Raw genomic sequence first — 24,634 nt, 5'->3', positions numbered from 1 at the left:
CTTATGATCAATTAATTTATGACAAAGGAGGAAAGAATATACGATGGAGAAAAGACAGTCTCTTCAGTAAGTAGTGCTGGGAAAATTGGACAGCTACATGTAAAAGAATGAAATTAGAACATTCTCTAACAAAACATACAAAAATAAACTCAAAATGTATTAAAGACCTAAAGGTAAGACCTCTTATAGGAAAACACAGGCAGAACACTCTTTAAAATAAATCATAGGAATATTTTTTGGGATCCATCTCTTAGAGTAATGAAAATAAAGATGAAAACAAATGGGACCTAATTAAACTTAAAAGCTTTTGCACAGCAAAGGAAACCATAAAAAAAATGAAAAGACAACCCACAGAATGGGAGAATGTATTTGCAGATGATGCAACCAACAAGGGATTAATTTCCCAAATATACAAACAGCTCATACAGCTTAATATCAAAAGAATAAACAACCCAATCAAAAAATGGGCAGAAGACCTAAGTAGACATTTTTCCAAAGAAGACATCCAAATAGCCGACAGGCACATGAAAAGATGCTCAACACTAATTATTAAAGAAATGCAAATCAAAACTATGATGAGGTACCACCTCACACCAGTCAGAATGGCCATCATTAAAAAGTCTACAAATAATAAATGCTAGAGAGGGTGTGGAGAAAAGGGAGCCCTCCTACAATGTGGGAGGAATGTAAATTGGTACAGCCATTACAGAGAGCTGTATGGACGTTCCTTAAAAAAATAAAGTTATCTTATGATACTACAATCCCACTCCTGGGCATATACCCAGAGAAAACTCTCATTTGAAAAGATACATGCACCCCAATGGTCATAACAGCACTATTTATAATAGCCAAGACATAGAAGCAACCTAAGTATCCATCAACAGATGACTGGAAAAAGGAGATGTGGTATATATATACAATGGAATATTACTTAGCCATAAAAAATAATGAAATAATGCCATTTGCAACAACAAGGATGGACCTAGAGATTATCACATTAAGTGAAATAAGTCAGAGAAAGACAAACATATGATATCACTTATATGTGGCATCCAAAAAAATGCTATCAATGAACTTATGTACAGAACAGAAATAGAATCACAGACATGGAAACAAACTTGTGGCTGCCAGAGGGGATAGTGGGGAAATAAGTTGGGAGTTTGGGATTAATGTATACACACTACTGTGTCCCATGCTCTTGGGTTAGAAGAATCAATACTGTTAAAATGGTCATATCTACAAATTTAATGAAATCCCTATCAAATTACCCATGACATTTTTCACAGAACTAGAAAAAATAACCCTAAAATTTACCTGGAACCACAAAAGAACCAGAATTGTCAAAGCAAATCCCAAGGAAAAAGAACAAAGCTGGAGGCATAACCCTCCAAAACTTCAGACACTACTACAAAGCTACAGTAATCAAAACAGTGTGGTATGGGCACAAAAACAGACATATGGGTCAATGGAACAGAATACAGAGTCCAGAAATAAACCCACACACCTACAGTCACTTAACCTTTGACAAAGGAGGCAAAAATATACAATGGAGAAAAGACAGTCTCTTCAGCAAGTGGTTTTGGGAAAGCTGGACAGCTGCATGTAAATCAATGAAGTTAAAACACTCACTCACACCATATACAATAATAAACTCAAACTGGCTTAAAGTTTTAAATATAAAACATGCCACCATAAAACTCTTAGAATACAACATAGGCAAAACATTCTCTGACATAAAATCATACCACTGTTTTCTTAGGTCAGTCTCCAAGGCAACAGAAATAAAAGCAAAAATAAATAAATGGGTCCTAATCAAACTTACATGTTTTTGCACATCAAAGGAAACCACAAACAAAACGAAAAGATAACCTATGGACTGGGAGAAAATATTTGCAAATGATGCAGCCAACAAGGGCTCAATTTCCAAAATATACAAACACCTCATACAGTTCAACAACAAAAAAACCAAACACCCAATTAAAAAAATGGGCAGAAGACCTGAACAGACATTTTTCCAAATTGGAAATGCAGATGGCCAACAGGCACATGAAAAGATGCTTAACATCGCTAATCGTCAGGGAAATGCAAATCAAAGTCACAATGAGATATTACCTAATACCCATCAGAATGGCTAGCATCAAAAAGAACACAAACAACAAATGTTGGGAAAGTTGTGGAGAGAAGGGAACCCTTTTACACTGTCAATGGGAAAGCAAATTGGTGCAGCCACTGTGGAAAACAGTATGGAGGTTTCTCAAAAAAACCCCCTAAAAACAGAGCTACCATATGACCCAGGAATTCCACTCCTGGGTATATATCCGGGAAAAAAAAAAAAAAACACTCACTAACTTGAAAAGATACGGGCACCCCAATGTTCATAGCAACATTATTTGCAATTGCCAAGACACGGAAGCAACCTAAGTACCCACCAACAGATGAATGGATAAAGAAGCTGTAGTACAATATATCTGCAAAATGGAATACTACTCAGCTATTAAAAAAATGAAATTTTGCTATTTGCAGCGACATGGATGGACTTGAAGGGCATCATGCTAAGTGAAATAAGTCAAAGACAAATACTGTATGATATCACTTATATGTGGAATCTAAAAATACAACAAACTAGTGACTATAACAAAAAAGCAGCAGACTCACAGATACAGAGAACAAACTAGCAGTTACCAGTGAGGAGAGGGAAGGGGGGAGGAGCAATATAAGGGCAGAGGATTAAAATGTACAAACTATTAGGTATAAAATAAGTTGTAAGAATATACTGTAGGTTGAGGGGCAGGGCCTTGGGGGGCTCTGGATGGAGTGGGTGGTGGAGGTGGTAGGAAGCGGAGCCCAGAGTGCCAGGAAAAGCTTGGACACTTTTCTACCATGCTGATGGCATTCTAAATATATTTGTCAGTTTTCCCAAATTTTAACTGAAGAAAGCCTTAAGAATTTATGCTTAACGACTAAAGTGTGACTGCCAATTATCAGGCTTTCAGGATGAATCTGGAAAACCTCATCAAGCTGGAACTCCTAACACTATTCAGTATTATCAAAGGAGAGCTTGAAGCAGGGGACCTTGTTATAGAAGCTTTAAAGAATTAGCTGAAAGAGTCTTGAGGTCTGCTCTCTGCCATGGGGGCAGGGGCTGAGGGCACAGCCAGCAGGCAGTGCACCATGGGCTCTGAGGCAGCCCACTGAAAGTTAAAGAAATATTAATAGAAGATGGCAGAGTAGGACTTGAGTTCACCTCCTCTCACAAAAACACCAAAATCACGATTAACTGTTGAATATCCTCGACAAAAAAGACTGGAACCTACCAAAAAAGATATTCTACACTCAAAGACAAAGAAACGAGACAGTAGGAAGGGTGCATTCACGATACAATCAAATCCCATACCTGCTGGGTGGGTGACCCAGAAACTAGAAAATAACTATATCGCAGAGGTTCTCCCACAGGAATGAAAGTTCTGAGCCCCACGTCGGGCTCCCCAGTTTGGGGGTCAGGCATTGGGGGAGGCCTCCCAGAGCATTTGGCTTTAAAGACCAGCAGGGTTTCATTGCAGGAACTCCACAGGACTGGGCGAAACATAAACTCCACTCTTGAAGGACACACAGAAGGTCTCATGCACACTGGGACCCAGGGAGAAAGAAGTGACTTCACAGAAGCCTGGGCCAGACCTACCTGCTGGTCTTGGAAGATCTCCAGGGAAGCAGGGGGCAGCTGTGGCTCACTGTGGGGACAAGGACACTGGTGGAGGAGGTACCTGGGAGTACTCACTGACGTGAGCTCTCCTGGAGGCAGCCATCTTGACACCAAGACCTGACCCCACCCAACAGCCTGTAGGCTCCAGTGCTGGGATGTCTCAGGGCAAACAACCAGCATGGTGGGAACACAGCCCCACCCATCAGCAGACAGGCTGTCTAAAGTCTTCTGGAGCCCACAGGCACCTCTAAACACACCCCTTGAAACGGCCATGCCCACCAGAGGGACAAAACTCAGCTCTACCAACAAGAGGACAGGCTCCAGTTCCTCCCACCAGGAAGGCTGCACAAGCCTCGTAGACCAGCTTCACCCACCAGGGGGCAGACACCAGAAGCAAGAAGAATTATAATCCTGCAGGCTGCAGAACACAGAAAGTTAGACAAAATGAGATGGCAGAGGAATATGTTACAGACGAAGGAACAAGACAAACCCCAGAAGAACAGCTAAGTGAAGTGGAGATAGGCAATCTACCTGAAAAAGAATTCAGAGTTATGATAGTAAAGATGATCCAAGATCTCGGAAAAATGATGGAGGTACAAACCAAGAAGATACAAGAAATGTTTAACAAAGATCTAGAAGAGATAAAGAACAGAGTTGAACAATACAATAACCGAATTGAAAAATAAAGTAGAAAGAATCAATAGAAGAATAAATGAGGCAGAAGAATGAATAAGTGACCTGGAAGACAGAATGGTGGAAATCACTGCCACAGAAGAGAATAAAGAAAAAAGAACAAAAAGGTATGAAGACAGTTTAAAGGACCTCTGGGACAACATTAAATGCACCAATATTCACATGATAGGGGTCCCAGAAAGCAGAGAGAGAGAAAGGGTCTGAGAAAACATTTGAAGAGATAATAGCTGAAAACTTCCCTAGGGGCTTCCCTGGTGGCACAGTGGTTGGGAGTCTGCCTGCCGGTGGTGGGGACGTGGCTTCAGGCCCTGGTCTGGGAGGATCCCGCGTGCTGCGGAGCAACTGGGCCCATGTGCTGGGGATGCTGACCCTGCGCTCTGGAGCCTGAGAGCCATAACTGCTGAAGCCCATGTGCCGTGACTACTGAGGCCCGCGTGCCTTAGAGCCTGTGCTCTGCGGTGGGATAGGCCACTGCAGTGAGAGGCCCACGCACCGCGGCGGGGAGTGGCCCCCGCTCACCACGGCTTGGGGGACCAGCACAGCCAAAAATAAATAAATAAATAAAACAAAAAACAAAAACTTCCCTAATATGGGAAAGGAAACAGTCACCCAATTAGAAGAAGCACAGAGAGCCCCACACAGGATAAACCCAAGGAGGAAAACACCAAGACACATTAATCAAATTGACAAAAATTAATGACAAAGAGAAAATATTAAAAGGAACAAGGGAAAAGCAACAAATAACATACAAGGGAATCCCCATAAGGTTATCGGAGGATTTTTCAGCAAAAACTCTGCAGGCCAGAAGGGAGTGGCACAATATATTTAAAGTGATGAAAGGGAAAAACCTACAACCAAGAATAATCTGCTCAGCAAGAATCTCGTTCAGATTTGAAGAAGAAATCAAAAGCTTTACAGACAAGCAAAAGCTAAGAGAATTCAGCACCATCAAACCACCTTTACAACAAATGCTAAAGGACACTGTTGGTGGGAATGTAAATTGATACAGCCACTATGGAGAACAGTATGGAGGTTCCTTAAAAAACTAAAATACAACCCAGCAATCCCACTACTGGGCATATACCCTGAGAAAACCATAATTCAAAAAGAGACATGTACCACAATGTTCACTGCAGCACTATTTACAAAAGCCAGGACATGGAAGCAACCTAAATGTCCATGGACAGATGAATGGATAAAGAAGATGTGGCACATATATACAATGGAATATTACTCAGCCATAAAGAGAAACGAAATTGAGTTATTTGTAGTGAGGTGGATGGACCTAGAGTCTGTCATACAGAGTGAAGTAAGTCGGAAAGAGAAAAACAAATACCATATGCTAACACATATATATGGAATCTAATTTTTTAAAAAAAGGTTCTAATGAACCTACGGGCAGGACAGGAATAAAGACGCAGATGTAGAGAATGGACTTGAGGACATGGGGAGGGGGAAGGGTAAGCTGGGATGAAGTGAGAGAGTGGCATGGACATATATACACTACCAAATGTAAAATAGATAGCTAGTGGGAAGCAGCCGCATAGCACAGGGAGATCAGCTTGGTGCTTTGTGTCCACCTAGAGGGGTGGGATAGGGAGGGTGGGAGGGAGACACAAGAGGGAGGAGATATGGGGATATATGTATATGTATAGCTGATTCACTTTGTTATACAGCAAAAACCAACACAATATTGTAAAGCAATTACACTCCAATAAAGATGTTTAAAAAAAATGCTAAAGGAACTTGACTAGGCAGAAGAGAAAAGGCCACAACTAGAAACAAGAAAATTACGAATGGAAAGCTTACTGGTAGAGGAAAACATACAGTAAAGGTAGGAAATCACCCACACACAAATATGATATCAAAACCAGCAACTGTGAGAAAAGGAGAGAACAAATGAAGGATACTGGAAATCCATTTGAAATTAAGAGAGCAGCAACTTCAAACAATATTGTATATATAAAGACTGCTATAGCAAAACCTCATGGTAACCACAAACCGAAAATCTACAATAGATACGCACAAAAGAAAAAGGAATCCAAACACAACACTAAAGATAGTCTTCAAATCACATGAGAAGGGAACAAAAAAGGAAAGGAAGAAAAAAATACCTACAAAAACAAATCCAAAACAATTAGCAAAATGGCAATAAGGACATACATATTGGTAACTACCTTAAATGTAAATGGATTAAATGCTCCAACCAAAAGACAAAGACTGGCTGAATGGATATAAAAAGAAGATCCGTATATATGCTGTCTACAAGAGACCCAATTCAGATCTAGGGACACATACAGAATGAACATGAGAGGATAGAAAAAGGTACTCCATGCAAATGGAAATCAAAAGAAAGCTGGAGTAGCAATACTCATATGAGACAAAATAAACTTTAAAATAAAGACTGTTAGAAGAGACAAAGAAGGACACTACATAACGATCAAAGAATCAATCCAAGAAGAAGATATATCATATATCATATATATATATATATATATATATATATATATATATACACACACACACAACATAGGAGCACCTCAATATATAACACAAATGTTAACAACCATAAAAGGAGAAATTGACAGTAACACAATAATAGTGGGGTATTTTAACACCCCACTTATATCAGTGTACACATCATTCAGACAGAAAATCAATAAGGAAACACAGGCTTAAATGACACGTTAGGCCAGATGGAGTTAATTGATATTTATAGAGCATTCCATCTGAAAGTAGCAGAATACACATTCTTCTCAAGTGCACATGGAACATTTTCCAGGATTGACCACATGCTGGGCCACAAAGCAAGCCTCGGTAAATTTTAAAAAATTGAAATTTATTGAATTTTATTGAATTTCACAACATTATGAGATTAGAAATCAACTACAAGAAAAAAACAGTAAAAAAAACCACAAACACGAGGAGACTAAACAATATGCTACTAAACAACCACTGGATCACTCAAGAAATCAAAGAAGAAATCAAAAAATACCTAGAGACAAATGAAAACAAAAACACGATGATCTAAAACCTACAGGATGCAGCAAAAGCACTTCTAAGAAGTTTATAGCAATACAATCTTACCTCAGGAAACAAGAAAAATCCCAAATAAACAACCTAACCTTATACCTAAAGCAAATAGAGAAAAGAACAAACAAAACCCAAAGTTAGCAGAAGGAAAGAAATCATAAAGATGAGAGCAGAAATAAATGAAATAGAGATGAAGAATACAAAAGATCAATGAAACTTAAAGCTGGTTCTTTGAAAATATAAACAAAATTGATAAACCTTTAGCCAGAGTTATCAAGAAAAAAGGGGAGAGGGCTCAAATCAATAAAATTAGAAATGAAAACAGAGAAGTTACAACAGACTCCACAGAAATACAAAGGATCATAAGAGACTATTACAAGCAACTATATGCCAATAAAATAGAAAACCCAGAAGAAATGGACAAATTCATAGAAAGGTACAATCTCCCAAGACTGAACCAGGAAGAAATAGAAAATATGAACAGACCAATCACAAGTGTTGAAATTGAAACTGTGATTAAAAAACTCCCAACAGGGCTTCCCTGGTGGCGCAGTGGATAAGAATTTGCCTGCCAATGCAGGGGACACAGGTTCGATCCCTGGTCCGGGAATATCCCACATGCCACAGAGCAACTAAGCCCCTGCGCCATAACTACTGAGCCTGTGCTCTAGAGCCCATGAGCCACAACTACTGAAGCCCGCATGCCTAGAGCCCATGCTCTGCAATAAGAGAAGCCACTGCAATGAGAAGCCCGAGCACCACAATGAAGAGTAGAACCCGCTCGCCGCAACTAGAGAAAGCCCGCACGCAGCAACGAAGACCCAACACAGCCAAAAATAAATAAATAAATAAATAAATTTTTAAAATTTAAAAACAAACAAACAAAAACCTCCCAAAAAACAAAATCCAGGACCAGATGGCTTCACAGGTGAATTCTATCAAACATTTAGAGAAGAGTCAACAGCTATCCTTCTGAAACTATTTTAAAAAATTGCAGCAGAAGGAACACTCCCAAACTCATTCTATGAGGCCACCATCACCCTGATACCAAAACCAAAGATACCACAAAAAAAGAAAATTACAGGCCAATATCACTGATGAACATAGACGCAAAAATCCTCAAAAAAATACTAGCAATCTGAGTCCAACAACACATTAAAAGGATCTACACCATGATCAAGTGGGATTTATCCCAGGGATGCAAGGATTTTTCAATATCTGCAAATTAATCAGTGTGATACTCCACATTAACCAACTGAAAAGTAAAAACCATATCATTTCAATAAATGCAGAAAAAGCTTTTGACAAAATTCAACACCCAATTATAAAAACTCTCCAGAAAGTGGGCATAGAGGGAACATATCTCAACATAATAAAGGCCATATATGACAATCCCACAGCTAACATGTGAAAAGCTAAAAGTATTTCCTCTAAGATCATGCACAAGACAAGGATGTCCACTCTTGCCACTTTTATTCAACATAGTTTTGGAAGTCCTAGCCATGGAAATCAGAGAAGAAAAAGAAATAAAAGGAATCCAAATGGGAAAAGAAGTAAAACTATCACTGTTTGCAGATGCCATGATACTATACATAGAAAATCCTAAAGATGCCACCAGAAAACTACTAGAGCTCATCGATGAATTTGGTAAAGTTGCAGGATACAAAATTAATACACAGAATTCTGTTGCATTTCTTTACGCTAACAATGAAAGATCAGAAATTGAGGAAACAATCCCATTTACCATCACATCAACAAGAATAAAATGTCTAGGAATAAACCTAAGGAGGCAAAACACCTGTACTCCAAAAACTATAAGACACTGATGAAAAATCAAAGATGACACAAAACAGATGGAAATATATACGATGTTCTTGGACTGGAAGAATTAATATTGTCAAAATAACTATACTACCCACGGCAATCTACAGATTCAATGCAATCCCTCAAATTACCAATGGCATTTTTTGCAGATCTGGAACAAAAAAAAAAATCTTAAACTTTGTATGGAAACACAAATTCTTGAGTAAGAAAAACAAAGCTGGAGGCTTCAGGCTCCCTGACTTCAGAGTATACTATAAAGCTACAGTAAACAAAACAGCATGGTATTGGCACAAAGACAGACTTACAGATCAATGGAACAGGATAGAAAGTCCACAAATAAACTGACACACTTATGGTCAATTATGTACAACAAAGGAGGCAAGAAAATACAATGGAGAAAAGACAGTCTCTTCAATAAGTGGTGTTGGGAAAACTGGACAGCCACATGTAAAAGAATGAAATTAGAACACTCTCTAACACCATACACAAAACTAAACTCAAAATGGATTAAAGACCTAAATGTAAGAACAGATACTATAAAACTCTTAGAGGAAAACATAGGAAAAACACTCTTTGACATAAATCGCAGCAATATCTTTTTGGATCAACCTCCTAAAGTAATAAAAAGAAAAAGAAAATAAACAAAGAGGACCTTATTACACTTAAAAGCTTTTGTATAGCAATGGAAACCATAAACAAAATGAAAAGATAACCCACAGAATGGGAGAAAATATTTGCAGATGATACAACCGACAAGGGATTAATCTCCAAAATATACAAACAGCTCACGTAGCTAAATATTAAAAAACAAACAACCCAATCAAAAAAGGGGCAGAAGATCGAAATAGACACTTCTCCAAAGATGACATCCAGATGGCCGACAGGCACATGAAAAGATGCTCAACATCACTAATTATCAGAGAAATGCAAATCAAAACTACAATGAGGTATCACTTCAAAGCAGTCAGAAAGGCCATCATCAAAAAGTCTACAAACAATAAATGCTGGAAAGGGTATAGAGAAAAGGGAAAACTCCTACACTGTTGGTGGGAATGTAAATTGGTACAGCCACTATGGAGAACAGTATCAAGGGTCTGTAAAAAAATAAAAATAGAGCTACCGTATGATCCGGCAATCCCATTCCTGGTCATATATCTGGAGGAAACTCTTATTTGAAAAGATACATGCACCCCAATGTTCACTGCAGCACTATTTACAATAGCCAAGACATGGAAACAACCTAAATGTCCACTGACAGATGAATGGATAAAGAAGATGTGGTATACACACACACACACACACACAAATGGAATACTACTCAGCCATAAAAAAGAATGAAATAATACCATTTGCAGCAATGTGGATGGACCTATCATACTAAGTGAAGTCAGACAGACAAATATCATATGATATCGCTTATATGTGGAATCTAAAAAATGATACCAATGAACTTATTTACAAAACAGAAATAGACTCAGAGATTTAGAAAACAAACTTATGGTTACCACAGAGGAAAGGTGGGGGCCAAGGGATAAATTAGGAGGTTGGGATTAACATATACACACTATTATATATAAAATAATCAACAAGGACCTACTGTATAGCACAGGGAACTCTACTCAATACTCTGTAATAATGTATATGGAAAAAGAATAGATATATGTATATGTATAATGAATCGCTTTGCTGTACACCTGAAACTAACACAACGTTGTAAATCAACTATACTCTAATATAAAATAAAAAAATTTGTAAAAGAAATATTAATATTAAAAAAATATATTGTACAACATGGGGAATAAAACAAATATTTTGTAAGTATAAATGGAGTATAACCTCTAAAAATTGTGAATCCCTATACTGTACACTGTAACATGTAATATTGTACATCAACTATTCAATAAAAAAAAAAGAAGCACTGAAAAAGTTTTCAACCTCACCAATAAAATACAAATTAGACAAGGTAGCTTTTTTTTTTTTTTTTGCCCTCCAGACGGAAAACAATTTTAAGGTTTGTTAATTCCCAGTGTTGGTGCGGGTGTTTGGAAATAGACACTTTCATGGCCTTTCTGAGAGCAGTTTAACACTAATAAAAATTCAAATGCAAATTATTTTTTGACTTAGCAGTTCCATTTCTAAAAATATATCTTATAGAAATATAGCCCCAAATCTAAAAAGATACACATAGAACAATGTTCACTGAAGCGTCTTCTGCAACAGCAAAAGTGACAGTAATTTCAACATCCACCAATAGGGAAATGTTTAAATAAATTATGATATATGTATACTGTGGACTACTCTGAATATTTAGAAAAATTGAGAGCTATGAAAGTAATAGATTGAAACACTGCATATGGTTAATAGTAGCTATCTGCAGGGAACGAGACTGGCTGTGAGTGGTTGTAGGGGGAGAATGATAAAGAGAATTCAACAATACAAATTTCATGATGTAAAAAGTAAACAAAGATGACATATACCTTTTGTAATAAAATAAAACAGCAGCCCTAGGGAAATTTTTAAAGTTTTTATTTCTATTATCCTTCACCCAAGAACATTTTCAGATGCTTTATATCTGCAACTGAAATAGAGTAATCTTAAAACTTTTTTCATGTAATAAATATTAAACCAGCATACAATCATTAAAAATGGCTTTTTGAAAAGCAAAACGTGTACGCTGTAGAACATTTACAAAATATAGAAGGAATAAAGAAAATAAAATCACCCACAATGCCACCACTCCAAGATGACTACCTTTATTGTGGTATATTTCCTCCCTTTCTTTTGTCTGTGAATATAAATGCCAGTTCTCTATCCCTAGACCAGACCTTTTTGCTTATCTTCAGATCTACATAGATAAATGCAACTAAGAGAAGTTGCAGTTTGAACATATGCAAAATTGAACTAGTATTCCCTATACCTATTGCAGCTGCTCTTATTCTGCTGATCCGTATTGGTCAATAAACAGAACTACCATCTACACAGATGCTCAAGACAGAAACCTGGGGACCATCCATGAACACTCCTCCTTTTACAACCTCTTACCAATTAAGATGTCCTGTTGATTCTGTATCACAAGTCTCTCCTGGACCCATTCACATCTCTCGGTTCACACTGCCATCACCCTACTTCAGGACACCATTTCTCAACTAGCAACAGAATTTAAATTAGCCTTCTTATATCCAGTTTTGCTGCCCCGCCCCCATTAATTGCACTGTAGGTTAGGTAACCTTTCTAGAAACATGCATTTCAATAAGTCATTTATCTACTTAACACTATTCTACACCCCAAACAATAAAGAATATATTCCTTAACATAGTACTTAAGACCCTCCATCACTCTTCTGCAACAAGCCCCGGTCTCCTCTTTATTCTCTCCCTGCATTCAGTGATGCTGCCTTATGGAACTTACTGCATAGCGCCTGGCTCATTGAAGTTTACACTTCAAAATATTTGATGAAAATTGCTAGAATGTTCAACAACTTTCAGCTCTTATACAGTCTCTGACCTTAACACTTCGGCACAGGCTACTCTGTCTGCCATGAACATTCTCTTCTTACCTATTCCTTCACACAGTTAACTTTGATTCCTCTTTCAGGTCTCAGTTTAACAATCATTTCCTTTGGGGATCCTTTCCTACCCTCTAGATGGGGTCAAGTTTCTCTGTTCCCATGGCATACCATACTTTCCCTACCATAATAAAACACTCTTCAATGCAATTATTAGTTTTTTTGTTCAATTATCCTGGCTTCTCAGTAGCAAGATGCTCTGTGAGGGCAGAGACTACTACTTCCTCATTGCAATATGCCTACTCCTAACATAGTGCTTGATACATTGCAGGCTCTCAATATATGTGTGTTCAATTAATATAGCCTGAATATTCTTCTGTTTCCTTTCCAGATTCAGGGTCCACCCCTCTCAACCATGTTCTGCTCCAGAAGCCTGATCTTGCCTTCTAGCCTCTAGCTGAGTTGGGTTAGTGGGGAGCCCTGGCAGATCAAAGAGATGGAAGAGAGCAGATGCAGCTATTTATTCTTGCAGGGGTTGCCTTGGGCAGGTTGCATTCCTCTACTGAAGGTCACAGCTCCTCTCAAGTTGGCCCTCTCGCAATGACTCTTTCTCCCTGTCCTTTGGCCCTTCAGGTGACAGCAGCCCAAACTGTTTCTAGCCCCAAATACTACATTATTCCTTACGGTTTTCCTATGATCTGCTTACATCTTTGTAAACAATCCTTTTAGGCACCCCCATGCCCCAGAGCTATACTATTTTGAATGTGCCTTTTGTTTCCTACAGGGAAATGGCATGAAAGAGAATGCCAAATTTATAATCTTAATTATGTTTTTATAAAATTGGTATATCGTAAAATAAGATTTCCAGAAGACTCAAAAAAAAAAAAAAGATTTCAACAATGACATGATGGTTTTGCCTCTCACAGATATCCCATCATTTGTACAAACAGTCCTCTAGTTGACATGTGAATTGTTTTTTTCTCTTTGCTATTATTAAAAGGTCTCTAAAGAAAATTCTGTTCAACAATTTTTTTTTCTTATATCCTTAGAATGGGAATTAGAAGGGGTCAAAGAGTATAAATTTGTTACAAATACACATAGCAACTGCCCCCCCAGAAAATTTATACAAATTACAGTCCACTAGTCATACTCAGGCATGCCCAGTTCACTGTCCCCTTGCCACTACTTTACTGTGCATACTGCAGCCTGGCAAAGAACCACTGACTGTTTACCAATGCCAGGCAAAGGGGGAAAAGTCAATTTCTTTCATCATTAACCTGACAATGTTACACCATGAAATGAGATTAAAGTACACTAGGCTTTGTTAGAAGACCTGGGTTTGATATCTAACTTCCCTAATTAGCTACTTGGTCTTTTCTTCCTGAGCTTTAGCGTCCTCTTTAAGTGGGGATAAATATTACCTACCTGCAGGCTGTCGTGAGGTTTATAGAAGATAAGTTTAAAAGCAAGTAGCAGAGTTACTGGTTCTCAAGAAATGTTTTGCTGTGTTCTTTATAATTTTTCTGATGCTTCCCTTGGATTTTATGGCTCTCATTCTCCTGTATAAATGTCTTCTAAGTAAATTTTCCTTTCAATAATAAGCTCACAACACAAGTTCTCTCTTGAGGTTTAAAAAAAACAAAAAAGCAAACAAAAAAATACAAATCACAAAACACCATCTTTGCTTTTCACAGATATGAACCAATGATTTCTTTGTTTTAAGAAGTCAATCCTAGGGACGTCCCTGGTGGTCCAGTGGTAAAGAATCTGCCTTCCAATGAGGGGACACGGGTTTGATCCCTGGTTGGGGAACTAAGATCCCACATGCTGCGGGGCAACTATGCCCGTGTGCTACAACAAAAGAACCCACAACGAATATCAGGCGTGTCGCAACTAAGACCTGACACAGCGAAAAAAAAAAAAAAAAAAAAAAAATCAATCCTAGAAGTGTAGAGTATGAAGTATCTCAGTAATAGGCAACAACATTCTGTACCCTATACTTCCTTAACACTATAATCTTATCTACTTTAGCATATAGTTAGGATCAAATCTTTAATTTTGAAAGATGTCTGCTTGTTCACAGATAATTATTTATTTAAAAAAATTAAGAAAATGATTTATTGACTATCACTGCCAGGCAAAGAAGGAATATAAACCTAAGTAGGACACAAACCCTGACCCTGAGGAAGATACAATCTGCAAAGCAAAATGGACAAGCAATCTCATTACAAAGTTATGAGCACCATGGTAAACCTATGAAGTGCTATAGGAATATAGAGGAAACACGATCAACACTTGTGTATGGAGGAACTGGGGGGATGTAGGAGGGTGACAGGGAAAGTGGGAGAGCAGATACTGGGTAGAGCACTGAAGATTGATTAGAAACTTGTCTTTGGGAAAAGGAGAGAAAGTTTATCTCTAGACAAGTGGAACAGCTGGTACAAATACATGAAGTATCACAGCACCTGGCACTGCTGGGGAGAATACTGGGGGCATGGTACAGCTGAAGTAAACAGCTATTAGAGGGAAAGGTTGGTAGGAAATCAGCCTCTAAAGAAGGGTAAGGGCCTGTTCAAGGACTGAATTGTGTCCTTCCTCCAGTTCATATATTGAAGCCCAAACCCCCAATGTAACTGTATTTGGAGATAGGGCCTTTAAGGAGATAATTAAGATTAAATGGGGTCATAAGGGTCGGGCCCTAATTCAATAGGACTGGTGGGTCCTTATAAAGAGGAAGACACACTAGGAGTGCATATGCACAGAGAAAAGGTCATGTGAGGACACAGCCAGAAGGAAGTCATTTGTAAGCCAAGGAGAACGGCCTCACCCAGAAACTAACCCTGCTGGTCCCTTGATCTTGAACTTCCAGCCCCCAGAACTATGAGAAAATCATTTACTGTTGTTTAAGCCACTCTGTGGTATTTTGTTATGGTAGCCCTAGCAGACTAAGAGCCTTAATTGCAAAGGTTCTTGAAAATCACAAAAGAGAGTCTGCCTATGATCTCAAAGTCCCGTATTTCTCAAACTTGGGTTCAAGTGTGCCTAAGATAACCAAATATGTGTTTAGAAAGGAGACCCAGGCACCCTGGGGGGAATGAATTTGAAGGTGGAAAACCTGGAAGCAAGAAAATAAGAGGCCACTGCAAAGTTACTGAGATGAAGAGGATCTGAATTAGGGCCTCTCTAATGTAGAATTAAAATCACTATGTAAATAAAATACAGTAAATCCCCTACATACGAACAAGGTCCATTCTGAGAGTGCATTCGTAAGTCCAATTTGTTCATAAGTCCAACACAGTTAGCCTAGGTACCCAACTAACACAATTGGCTATACAGTACTGTACTGTAATAGGTTTATAATACTTTTCACACAAACGATACATAAAAAACAAACACAAAAAATAAAGAAAACATTTTTAATCTTACAGTACCTTGAAAAGTACAGTAGTACAGTACAATAGCTGGCCTACAGGGGCTGGCATCGAGTGAACAGGCAAGAAGAGTTACTGACTGGAGGAGGGAGAGGAGGTGGGAGATGGTAGAGCTGAAGGATCCTCAGCAACAGGAGATGGAGGGCAAGCTGTAATTTCATTCACGCCTGACGTTGATGGCACAGGTTCTGGTTCCTTGCTGGATTCAATTCTATCTACCCTCTTGAAAAAACGATCCAGTGATGCCTGGGTAGTAGCTCTTTTTTGCTTGTCATAGATGACATGGTAGCACTGGATTGCATTCTGAACACCTGCTGCAACCTTTGTGTACTGTTCTACATTCAGGTCCTGTGCCTCACAAACGAACAGTGCCTCCTCAAATAAAGAAAAGAAAACCCCCTTGCCATTTCCTGCATCTTGAATCTCTTCGGTTCTTCAGTTACTCTTTCTTCCTCGTCTCTTCGTCCTTTCTCTGGGCCTCCCATTCCATCAGGTCTTTATTAGTAAGCTCCTCGTTTTACACAGCAAGGAGTTCAGTGAAGTCGTCCTCTTGCAGATCTAGCTCCAGCTTTTCGCTGAGGGTCACTAAGTTGCTCTTTGGATTCCATCCACCTTTTCAAACCCATGAAAATCGTCAACAAACTGCAGGCAAGGTTCTTCCAAACCCCATTCATGGTGACAGCCGTAACCTCATGCCAAGAAAAGTCAATGTTTTTAATGGCCTTGTAGATGTTATAGTCCTTCCAAAATTGTTGCAAGGTTGTTCCCGATTCATCACTCGCCTTTACTGCCTAACGAAAAGTGTGATGTAAAAAATATTTTTTGAAAGTCGCTATAACTCCCTGGTCCACAGGTTGGATGAGAGATGTACTATGCGGCGGCAGATGCACTACTTTGACTTTGGGATGAAAGTTGTCCATGAATGGAGGGTGGCCCGGAGCACTGTCAAGCAGCAAAAGAATGTTGAATGGGAGATCCTTCTCCAAGCAGTATTTCTCTACCTCTGGGATAAAGTGGTGGAAAAACCAGTCCTGGAAAATGGCCTGTGTAACCCAGGCTTTGGGGTTATTCTTCCACACAAGAGAAGGCCTTGGCTATGTTTTTAAGGGTCTTGGGTTCTCTGAATGATAAACTAAGAGAGGCTTCAGCTTCATATCACCGGAAGCATTGCCACCAGAGTTATCCTATCCTTTGGTGCCTTATAGCCTGGCATCAACTTTTCCTCCTTACTGATGTAACGTCAGTCTGGCATCCTCTTCCAGTACAGTCTTGTCTCATCCACATTAAAAACCTGCTCGGGTAAACACATGCCTTCAATAATTTCTCAAAGTGTTTCAGGAAATTCCCAGGGAGCTACCGTATCTGCACTCGCTGCCTCACCACTTACTTTTACGTTGTGAAGGTTAGCTCTAGCCTTGAACCGATGAACCCAGCCATGGTTGGCATGAAGAGATGCACCCTCTGATTCTCTGCTGTGTTTCTTCTTCAAGTCTTTATAAAGGCTTTTAGTTTTCTCTTGAATCAGCATTAAGCTGAGCGGGACTCGACGCTGATGCTGATCCTGCATCTACACACTGAGAAGTTTCTCCATCTCCTCCATCACTTTTCGACGCTTCTTTGATATTATTGTCAACATCATCGGCACAGCAGACTTCACAAGTTCCGTGATCTTGCTCTTGTTCTTTAGAATCATGCCAATGGTTGAACAATTCATGTTATAAGAACGAGCGATGTCTACCATCTTTTTGCCTCGCTCCACTCTCTTGATTATTCACTTTTGTTTCCATCGTTATTACTTGGTGCTTCTTAGCAGTACCAGCTACGTCACCACTGCTTTTACACCTGCTTCTGGACATCATGGGCTTGAAATAAAGATACTGTACTACTGTACTCTACACAGTACTGTAAAGTACACAAAAGCAAAACCACTTGTAGAGGATGCACGCACGTGACAATGTATGCCAGACACGTGAACTTACATGATTGGACATCGAACACATGTTCGCACCTTTGAAAGTTCACGACTTGAAGGTTTGTATGTAGGGGACTTACTGTACAGTGAATATTTTTGGCCTAAATGGCCTCATAATTGTCTTAAAAACACTTGCCACCAAAGATTTAGTAGGTACATCTAAATACCTCCTGCATAACTGTTACAATGGCCTACAATAGTACTAAAAGATGTCAACAGACACAATTGGAAGATAGAAAAGTTTGCTGTGCAGGAGGGAGCCAAGACAGGGGACACTAATTTTTACTACCCTATTACAACCTGTTTCATTTGTTGGGTATTAGTTTTACCCCTCCTTTCCTCTGTCACACTGAAGACTTGGTCCCTCTTAATAAAACCAATCCCCTCTACCTGTACTCTATGTCAGCATTTTGAAACCTGCAGATGGGTCAAGAAATTGATTGAGGAGATCATTAAAACAAAACAAAAAAAAACCCCAAAACAAAACAAAAAAACCGCACCAACAACAGACTGTAATAGAAGACAATATAAATGACATCACAAGTAGTAAGGATAACTATTACTATAAGAAACTTGTTTCAGTAATATGTGTACATGCGTGCTCGCACCAGATAGCAAAGATAAAATTTATTTCTTACTGAGGGTTGTGGCCAAAAAAGTTTGAAAGAGACTGCTCTAGATTCTGCTTAAAATCCCTTAGAAATCTCACTCATTATCTTCCTGTCTCCATCTCCAATCTCTTTCTCACTTTTAGTTTTTTCCCATCAAAACGTAAACACTAAAGTATCTCCTGAGTGTCTCCTCTCAGATACCAGTGCTTCCCTGTCAGTTAAGCTTCTGGAAGAGATAACTACAATCTCAGCATGGACTTTCTCACCTCCATTGCTTCTCAATCCACTGCAAGCTGGTTTGGGCCTCCACCTGCTACTGCAGGTTAAAGACCTCCAAGTGCACTTTGGGATTCCTCTCTATTTAACCCTTGAGCAGCACCTGACATCGTTTACCTCCTGAAACACACTTCTTTGGGCTAGTTTCACTCTCTCCTGATTTTCCTCTTACTTCTTTGGCCACTAAATTTCCTTTGCAGCCTCCTTCTCTTCTGCCCATCCTTTAAATGCTGATTTTTAGGCAGTCTGTCCACTCAACAGGGGTAGTCTCTCAATCATTAAGTAGCTTCAATTTCTATCCCTGCGCTATGGTTTCTACATCTCTAGTCCTGATCTCATTCCTAACATCCAGACCTGGCTTCCATTTTTACATGGCATAAAAGATGTGTCAATCCAGAAGCTTAACTTTCTGGAATAATTTTCATTTCAACCTTTAGCATTTTACCCTTTAGTTATACCAAACTACCCACTTATGGTTTCAGTCTAACAGCATATGCTATGAAAAACCAGACTTCCTGGGTTTGAACCCCAATTCCAACACTTACTGTGTGACCCTGAGTAAGTTACTAGATTACTCTGTGCCTGAGTTTTCTCATCCACAAAATGGGAAAAATAACAGAACCTAACTTTAAAAGTTACAGAGAATTAAGTGAGTTAATACATATGAAGCTCTTAAAAGCATGCCTGGCGGGCTTCCCTGGTGGCGCAGCGGTTGAGAGTCTGCCTGCCAATGCAGGGGACACGGGTTCGAGCCCTGGTCTGGGAAGATCCCACATGCCGCGGAGCGGCTAGGCCCGTGAGCCACAATTACTGAGCCTGCGCGTCTGGAGCCTGTGCTCCGCAACAGGAGAGGCCGCGATAGTGAGAGGCCCGCGCACCGCGATGAAGAGTGGCCCCCGCCTGCCACAGCTAGAGAAAGCCCTCGCACAGAAACGAAGACCCAACACAGCCAAAAATAAATTAATTAATTAATTAAAAAAAAAAGCATGCCTGGCACATAGCAAACATTCAGTATGTATTACTTTATTTATGCTACTGGGTCTTGCAATACCATATACATACAAAACTTGACTGTATGTTATTCTTGTTACGGGCTCTACATTTGGTTCCTTGATTAACCTACAGATTAGGATTTCAGGCTATTTTAGAATATTACTATCTTTATACCTCATTCACATTCTTTGTTGGGGCTCCCTCTCATCATTCTCGATGACTTAAAGTGTCACCTTGAATACTTTAAGTCTTGAAGTTATAAGGGGCCTCAATAATCACCTCAAGTGACCTTTCCACCCAACACAAGAATATTTTCTAACCTCTGTCATCCAACTGCTGAACCACTGCCAGTCATTGCCAGTTTCACTTCTGAGCACCACCACTTTGCCAGGCCAAAATCTGCTTGCCTGTAATTTCCACCCAACCTCTGTCTGCCCTTCAGATCACCTGCAATAAGGCAGCTCCCTTTCCCACATGGCAGTTCTCTAAATACCTTAAGTCCCTCCCACTCCCTAAGTTAAACTAGTTCCTCCAGTCATTTCTCGTATGAAATGACTTCTAATCCTTTGACTACTCTGGACACCTCTGAGTTCCAATCTGTACCTGAACTCACTGAAATATTGCAGGTTTGGTTTAATGGTCAAGACTAACACCCCCATCACTAGGTATTATAATTTTATTATAAGGGCTTAATTTTATGAAAGCATAGAAACTCTAGTACTAATGCTGGTGGCCAGGCAACTATTTTGATTTCAGTTATTCATCTTCCTAAGTTTTCTTCTTTCTTATCACCATTTCACAGCCACACTATGGGCTTGTTATTACAAAGTTCTTTTTCAACTCCTAGATCTTTAATTTTGTCCCCCAATCCTATCTCAATCACTTCAGCCCTACTGGTCTCCCAATAGTCTCTCCATTTCATAAAGACTACCAATATTCTCAGGTACCAAGAATTCCCTTTTCTCAGGCACAGTTTGCTTCACAGCACTGTCTTAAACTCATCAGGCCAACCACACTATTCCTCAATGATCATCTCAACCATCACCTCTTCTGCTCTTACATAAAATGCTGCAGAAGAGAAATACCAAGTCATATAGGTCTGCACCTGCAGCCAAGTCCAGAATTCCTGCCTTCATGTTCAAGCCACAGTATACCAGGAACTCCTAAAGGTACTGGGGTAAGTCGTTAAGTGCCAGAGGGTACTTGAGTTAGACTGCCTGGATTCAAGTTCCAGATCTATCTTTACAAACTTGTGACTTGGGCAAGTTAGTCAGCTTCGATTATTCTCACCTGTATAACGGGGATAATAAACTCACAGGGCTGTTCAGAGTAGTAAATGATATAATGCAAGTAAGGTTCTTAGTTCATTGCTCTTGCTGCAAGTAAATGCTCAATGAATGTTCCCTGTTGTCATAATTATTATTTGTGTGTGCATGGTAAACTATGGAAATTATATGCCTCTGTGGGTTTTCTTCTAGGGAGAACACTCCATAATTTTCACCGATTTTCAATGGCTTCTTGCCTCCTCTCCAGCTGTCAAAATTTTAGTCCTTCTCTGGGGAACCTCAAGATCTAATGGAACATTTACAGATGCAGATATATATCCGTGGTCATCACCAATCTACACTTTTTTTTTTTTAATTCTTTTCCTTTTTAATTTTATTTATTTATTTTTGGTTGTGTTGGGTCTTCGTTTCTGTGCGAGCGCTTTCTCTAGTTGTGGCAAGCTGGGGCCACTCCTCATCACGGTGTGCGGGCCTCTCTTGCTGCGGAGCACAGGCTCCAGAGGCACAGGCTCAGTAGTTGTGGCTCACGGGCCCAGTTGCTCCGCGGCATGTGGGATCCTCCCAGAGCAGGGCTCGAACCCGTGTCCCTTGCATTGGCAGGCAGACTCTCAACCACTGCGCCACCAGGGAAGCCCCTACACTTTTCTTAACAGTCTATCTCTACTCATGTTTTGGTATTTGGATTTATTCCATTTTGCCCTTAATTTTATGTTGTCTACAATTACTTTTTATTTGACTAAGTCTCAAACCCACCATTAGAATGCAAGTTTCCTGAGGGCAAGAACTTTAGGTGCTTCTGTATCCCATACAGCAGTCTACAAATGTTAAAAGACCAATATACACCAGGTGAACAGAATACAATTACCTAACTCTTTAAGATAATCCACTTCTGATCTAATTCTCATGGTAGAAACTAACTTGTAGTCATGAAATAGAGCAGGACCCTATGGTCCTTTCCCCCCACATCCTCCGCCTGCCTTTTGCCTGTAGAAAAACTTTGGTCAAAGAATAAGTTTAATTAGAGAAGTGAGAAAATACGGAAGCAAAGGAAAACGGTCAAACAGGACCAAATAATAATAATTTACTCATTAAGCAAAGTCAAGGACCTTTAGTTCCTCTTCAAGGGCTGTAGATAATATTCTGAGCCATATCCTTTGAACTGTTTTGTAGATACTGAAATGCTCACCAGTTGGAAGAAGTTAACTACATGATGACCAGATTAGCCATGACATAAGCTTCCACAATTCCACGAACTGGCCTCAAAGAAATGGGAACAAACCGACCCTGGAACTGAAGACTAACTGTACTTAAAACAATCAAGATTATGCTGCATGACCAATTTCAAGATGACTGTCAGAGCTGCCTGTGTTGTTTCTACATGTAGCCCCCTCCCTCCGCCTATAAAAGGTCTTACCCACTGACTGTCCGGGAAGGGGGGCTGGGAATCAGCCTTTGGACACGAGGCCGCCCTCCCGCCCCCAGATGCCTGCCTCTGAAATAAAGCAAACTTTCCCTTCCACCAACTTTGCCTCTTTATTGGCTTTTGAATGCCGAGCAGCTGGACCCCACTTTTAGTAACAGTAATAAGAGAACTGAAATGACAGAAAATACTTTCCAAATAAAGTTATCAAAGACCTTCTTTGAAGCTATCTTTTCCAGAATTTAATGTTGAGTTTATCTGTTGAAGTACTTTGTTAATTTCAATATACTTAATTCACTTAACTCAATGAACTTAATTCAATAAAGCTAAATAAAAAACAATACTATTTGAATTCTAGCTACTTATTCCTTCACAGGACATTGTACCACACTGTAAACACCAAAAACAAACTTTCAAGAGAATTCTATCCCAACCTCATTCCTAACCATCTGCTAAGGATTACTCCCTACTCCAAGCACTTGCATTTCCCTCTCAGCCCTGAGGTCAAACACGTGACTATCCTGAACTTTCAAAGTACAGGTTTCCCTGGCTATGCGAAAGTAAAGCATGAAAGCTTTAATAAGCCAAAATTGCATAAAGCGAAGAAGCAATTACCTTAACACACACCTTGCTAATGGATGCACAAAATAAATCCAGATAAAGCACAGATGCTCACAGACACAGTTCAAAGTTATGGCGGCTTGACGCTGAGATGCTGAGTGCAGTTCCCAGGAAAGGAGCTGGTGGTGCCACTCGCGCTGCTGGCGGTGCATGCTGCCTCTACAAGGGCTTGCTGCAAAACAGACGCTGAATGCTATTTTCGTTTTTCGTCTTTTTTTTGTAATGGCGAAAATCCACTTCGGATTTCTTTCGGATTTTTGGGTTAGCGGAAAACAGGTACTAATGTAAGCCTTTCCTAAAAGCGAGGTGCTGTAAAGCGAACTTTCGAACAGCGGGGGAAACCTGTACCTCCAAGGGTGAATGACCTACACCTGTGAGGGTTAAGCCCTAAAATGTGATAAACCCTTTCTTATTTTATAAATCAGGCTTTGAGTCCCACGTTCTATACCAATGAGAACTTTTCTCAGACTTTTATATCCATGTTCCTCATCCCTCAGTATTGGGGAAAGGGGACGACGGCGGCCAGACCACTTTACCAAACTCCCCTGCCTCAAATCTGGCCCCAGGTGAGCCCGGACAAACAGCAGCTTCTTCAACGCTCGCCTCACCTGCCTTATGGAAGAGGCAGGAGAGGCCAATGCCTCCGTCTGCGTCTTTTATCACTCAGTTCGGGGTGACAGCAAGGAGAAGCCCAGGGTCTGAGCGGTTTCTTACCGGCGAAGCGGATCTTCACGAGATCCAGCGGGTGCAGCGCAAGGTTGGAAAGGACCCCGCCGCTCACGCCCGCCACCAGATTCTCGTACCGGACGTGGCGGAATACTGTGCTCCACGCCGACGACCCGGATGCCGACTGGCCCTGGCCCGTCATGGGCTCAGGGCCCGGTGATGCCGTGGAAGTGGGACGAGATGCAGTGGCCGCCACCGTGGCGACGGTCGCCACGCTGGAGCAGAAACCGCAGCGTGGAGTCAGACGCCTGGGCGGGGGTTGAAGCCGAGAGACCCAGGGGCCAGGAGTACAAGAGAACGGTGCTGCCGCACGCCACGCCTACCCGGAGGAGAGTGAGAAGGGGGCGGGGCGCCTCCGCCAAGTCCCCGCCCCGCCTCGCCCACCTCGGCGGCTGGCTTAGGCCGAAGGGCGTGGATGGGAGAACACCACTGAAACACCGCCCTCGGCCAACCTTTGTCCGCATAACTACGGAGCACCGCAGGGCCCAGCGTAGCCCGGTTTCCGCTCCGCGGAAGTCACGTGACAGGAAGTAGTCTAGAAGA

The 24,634-nt window shown here is 40.4% G+C and overlaps 1 protein-coding gene across 1 annotated transcript in view; it reads right to left on the bottom strand.

The window, feature by feature from the left end:
• Nucleotides 1-24,536, bottom strand: part of SLC25A32 (solute carrier family 25 member 32) — a 56,750-nt gene extending 32,214 nt beyond the window's left edge. The window contains exon 1 of the mRNA XM_059901953.1: nt 24,080-24,536. Within this exon, the coding sequence (XP_059757936.1) occupies nt 24,080-24,233 (154 nt within the window). The 5' untranslated portion in view covers nt 24,234-24,536. The remainder of the gene's footprint in view (nt 1-24,079) is intronic.
• Nucleotides 24,537-24,634: the final 98 nt, after the last annotated feature.

This window comes from Balaenoptera ricei, chromosome 17 (genome assembly GCF_028023285.1).
Source record: "Balaenoptera ricei isolate mBalRic1 chromosome 17, mBalRic1.hap2, whole genome shotgun sequence".
NCBI classification, from domain to species: Eukaryota; Metazoa; Chordata; class Mammalia; order Artiodactyla; family Balaenopteridae; genus Balaenoptera; species Balaenoptera ricei.
The sequence above is the reverse complement of the archived record's forward strand: the minus strand, read 5'-3'. Positions and strand labels throughout refer to the sequence as shown.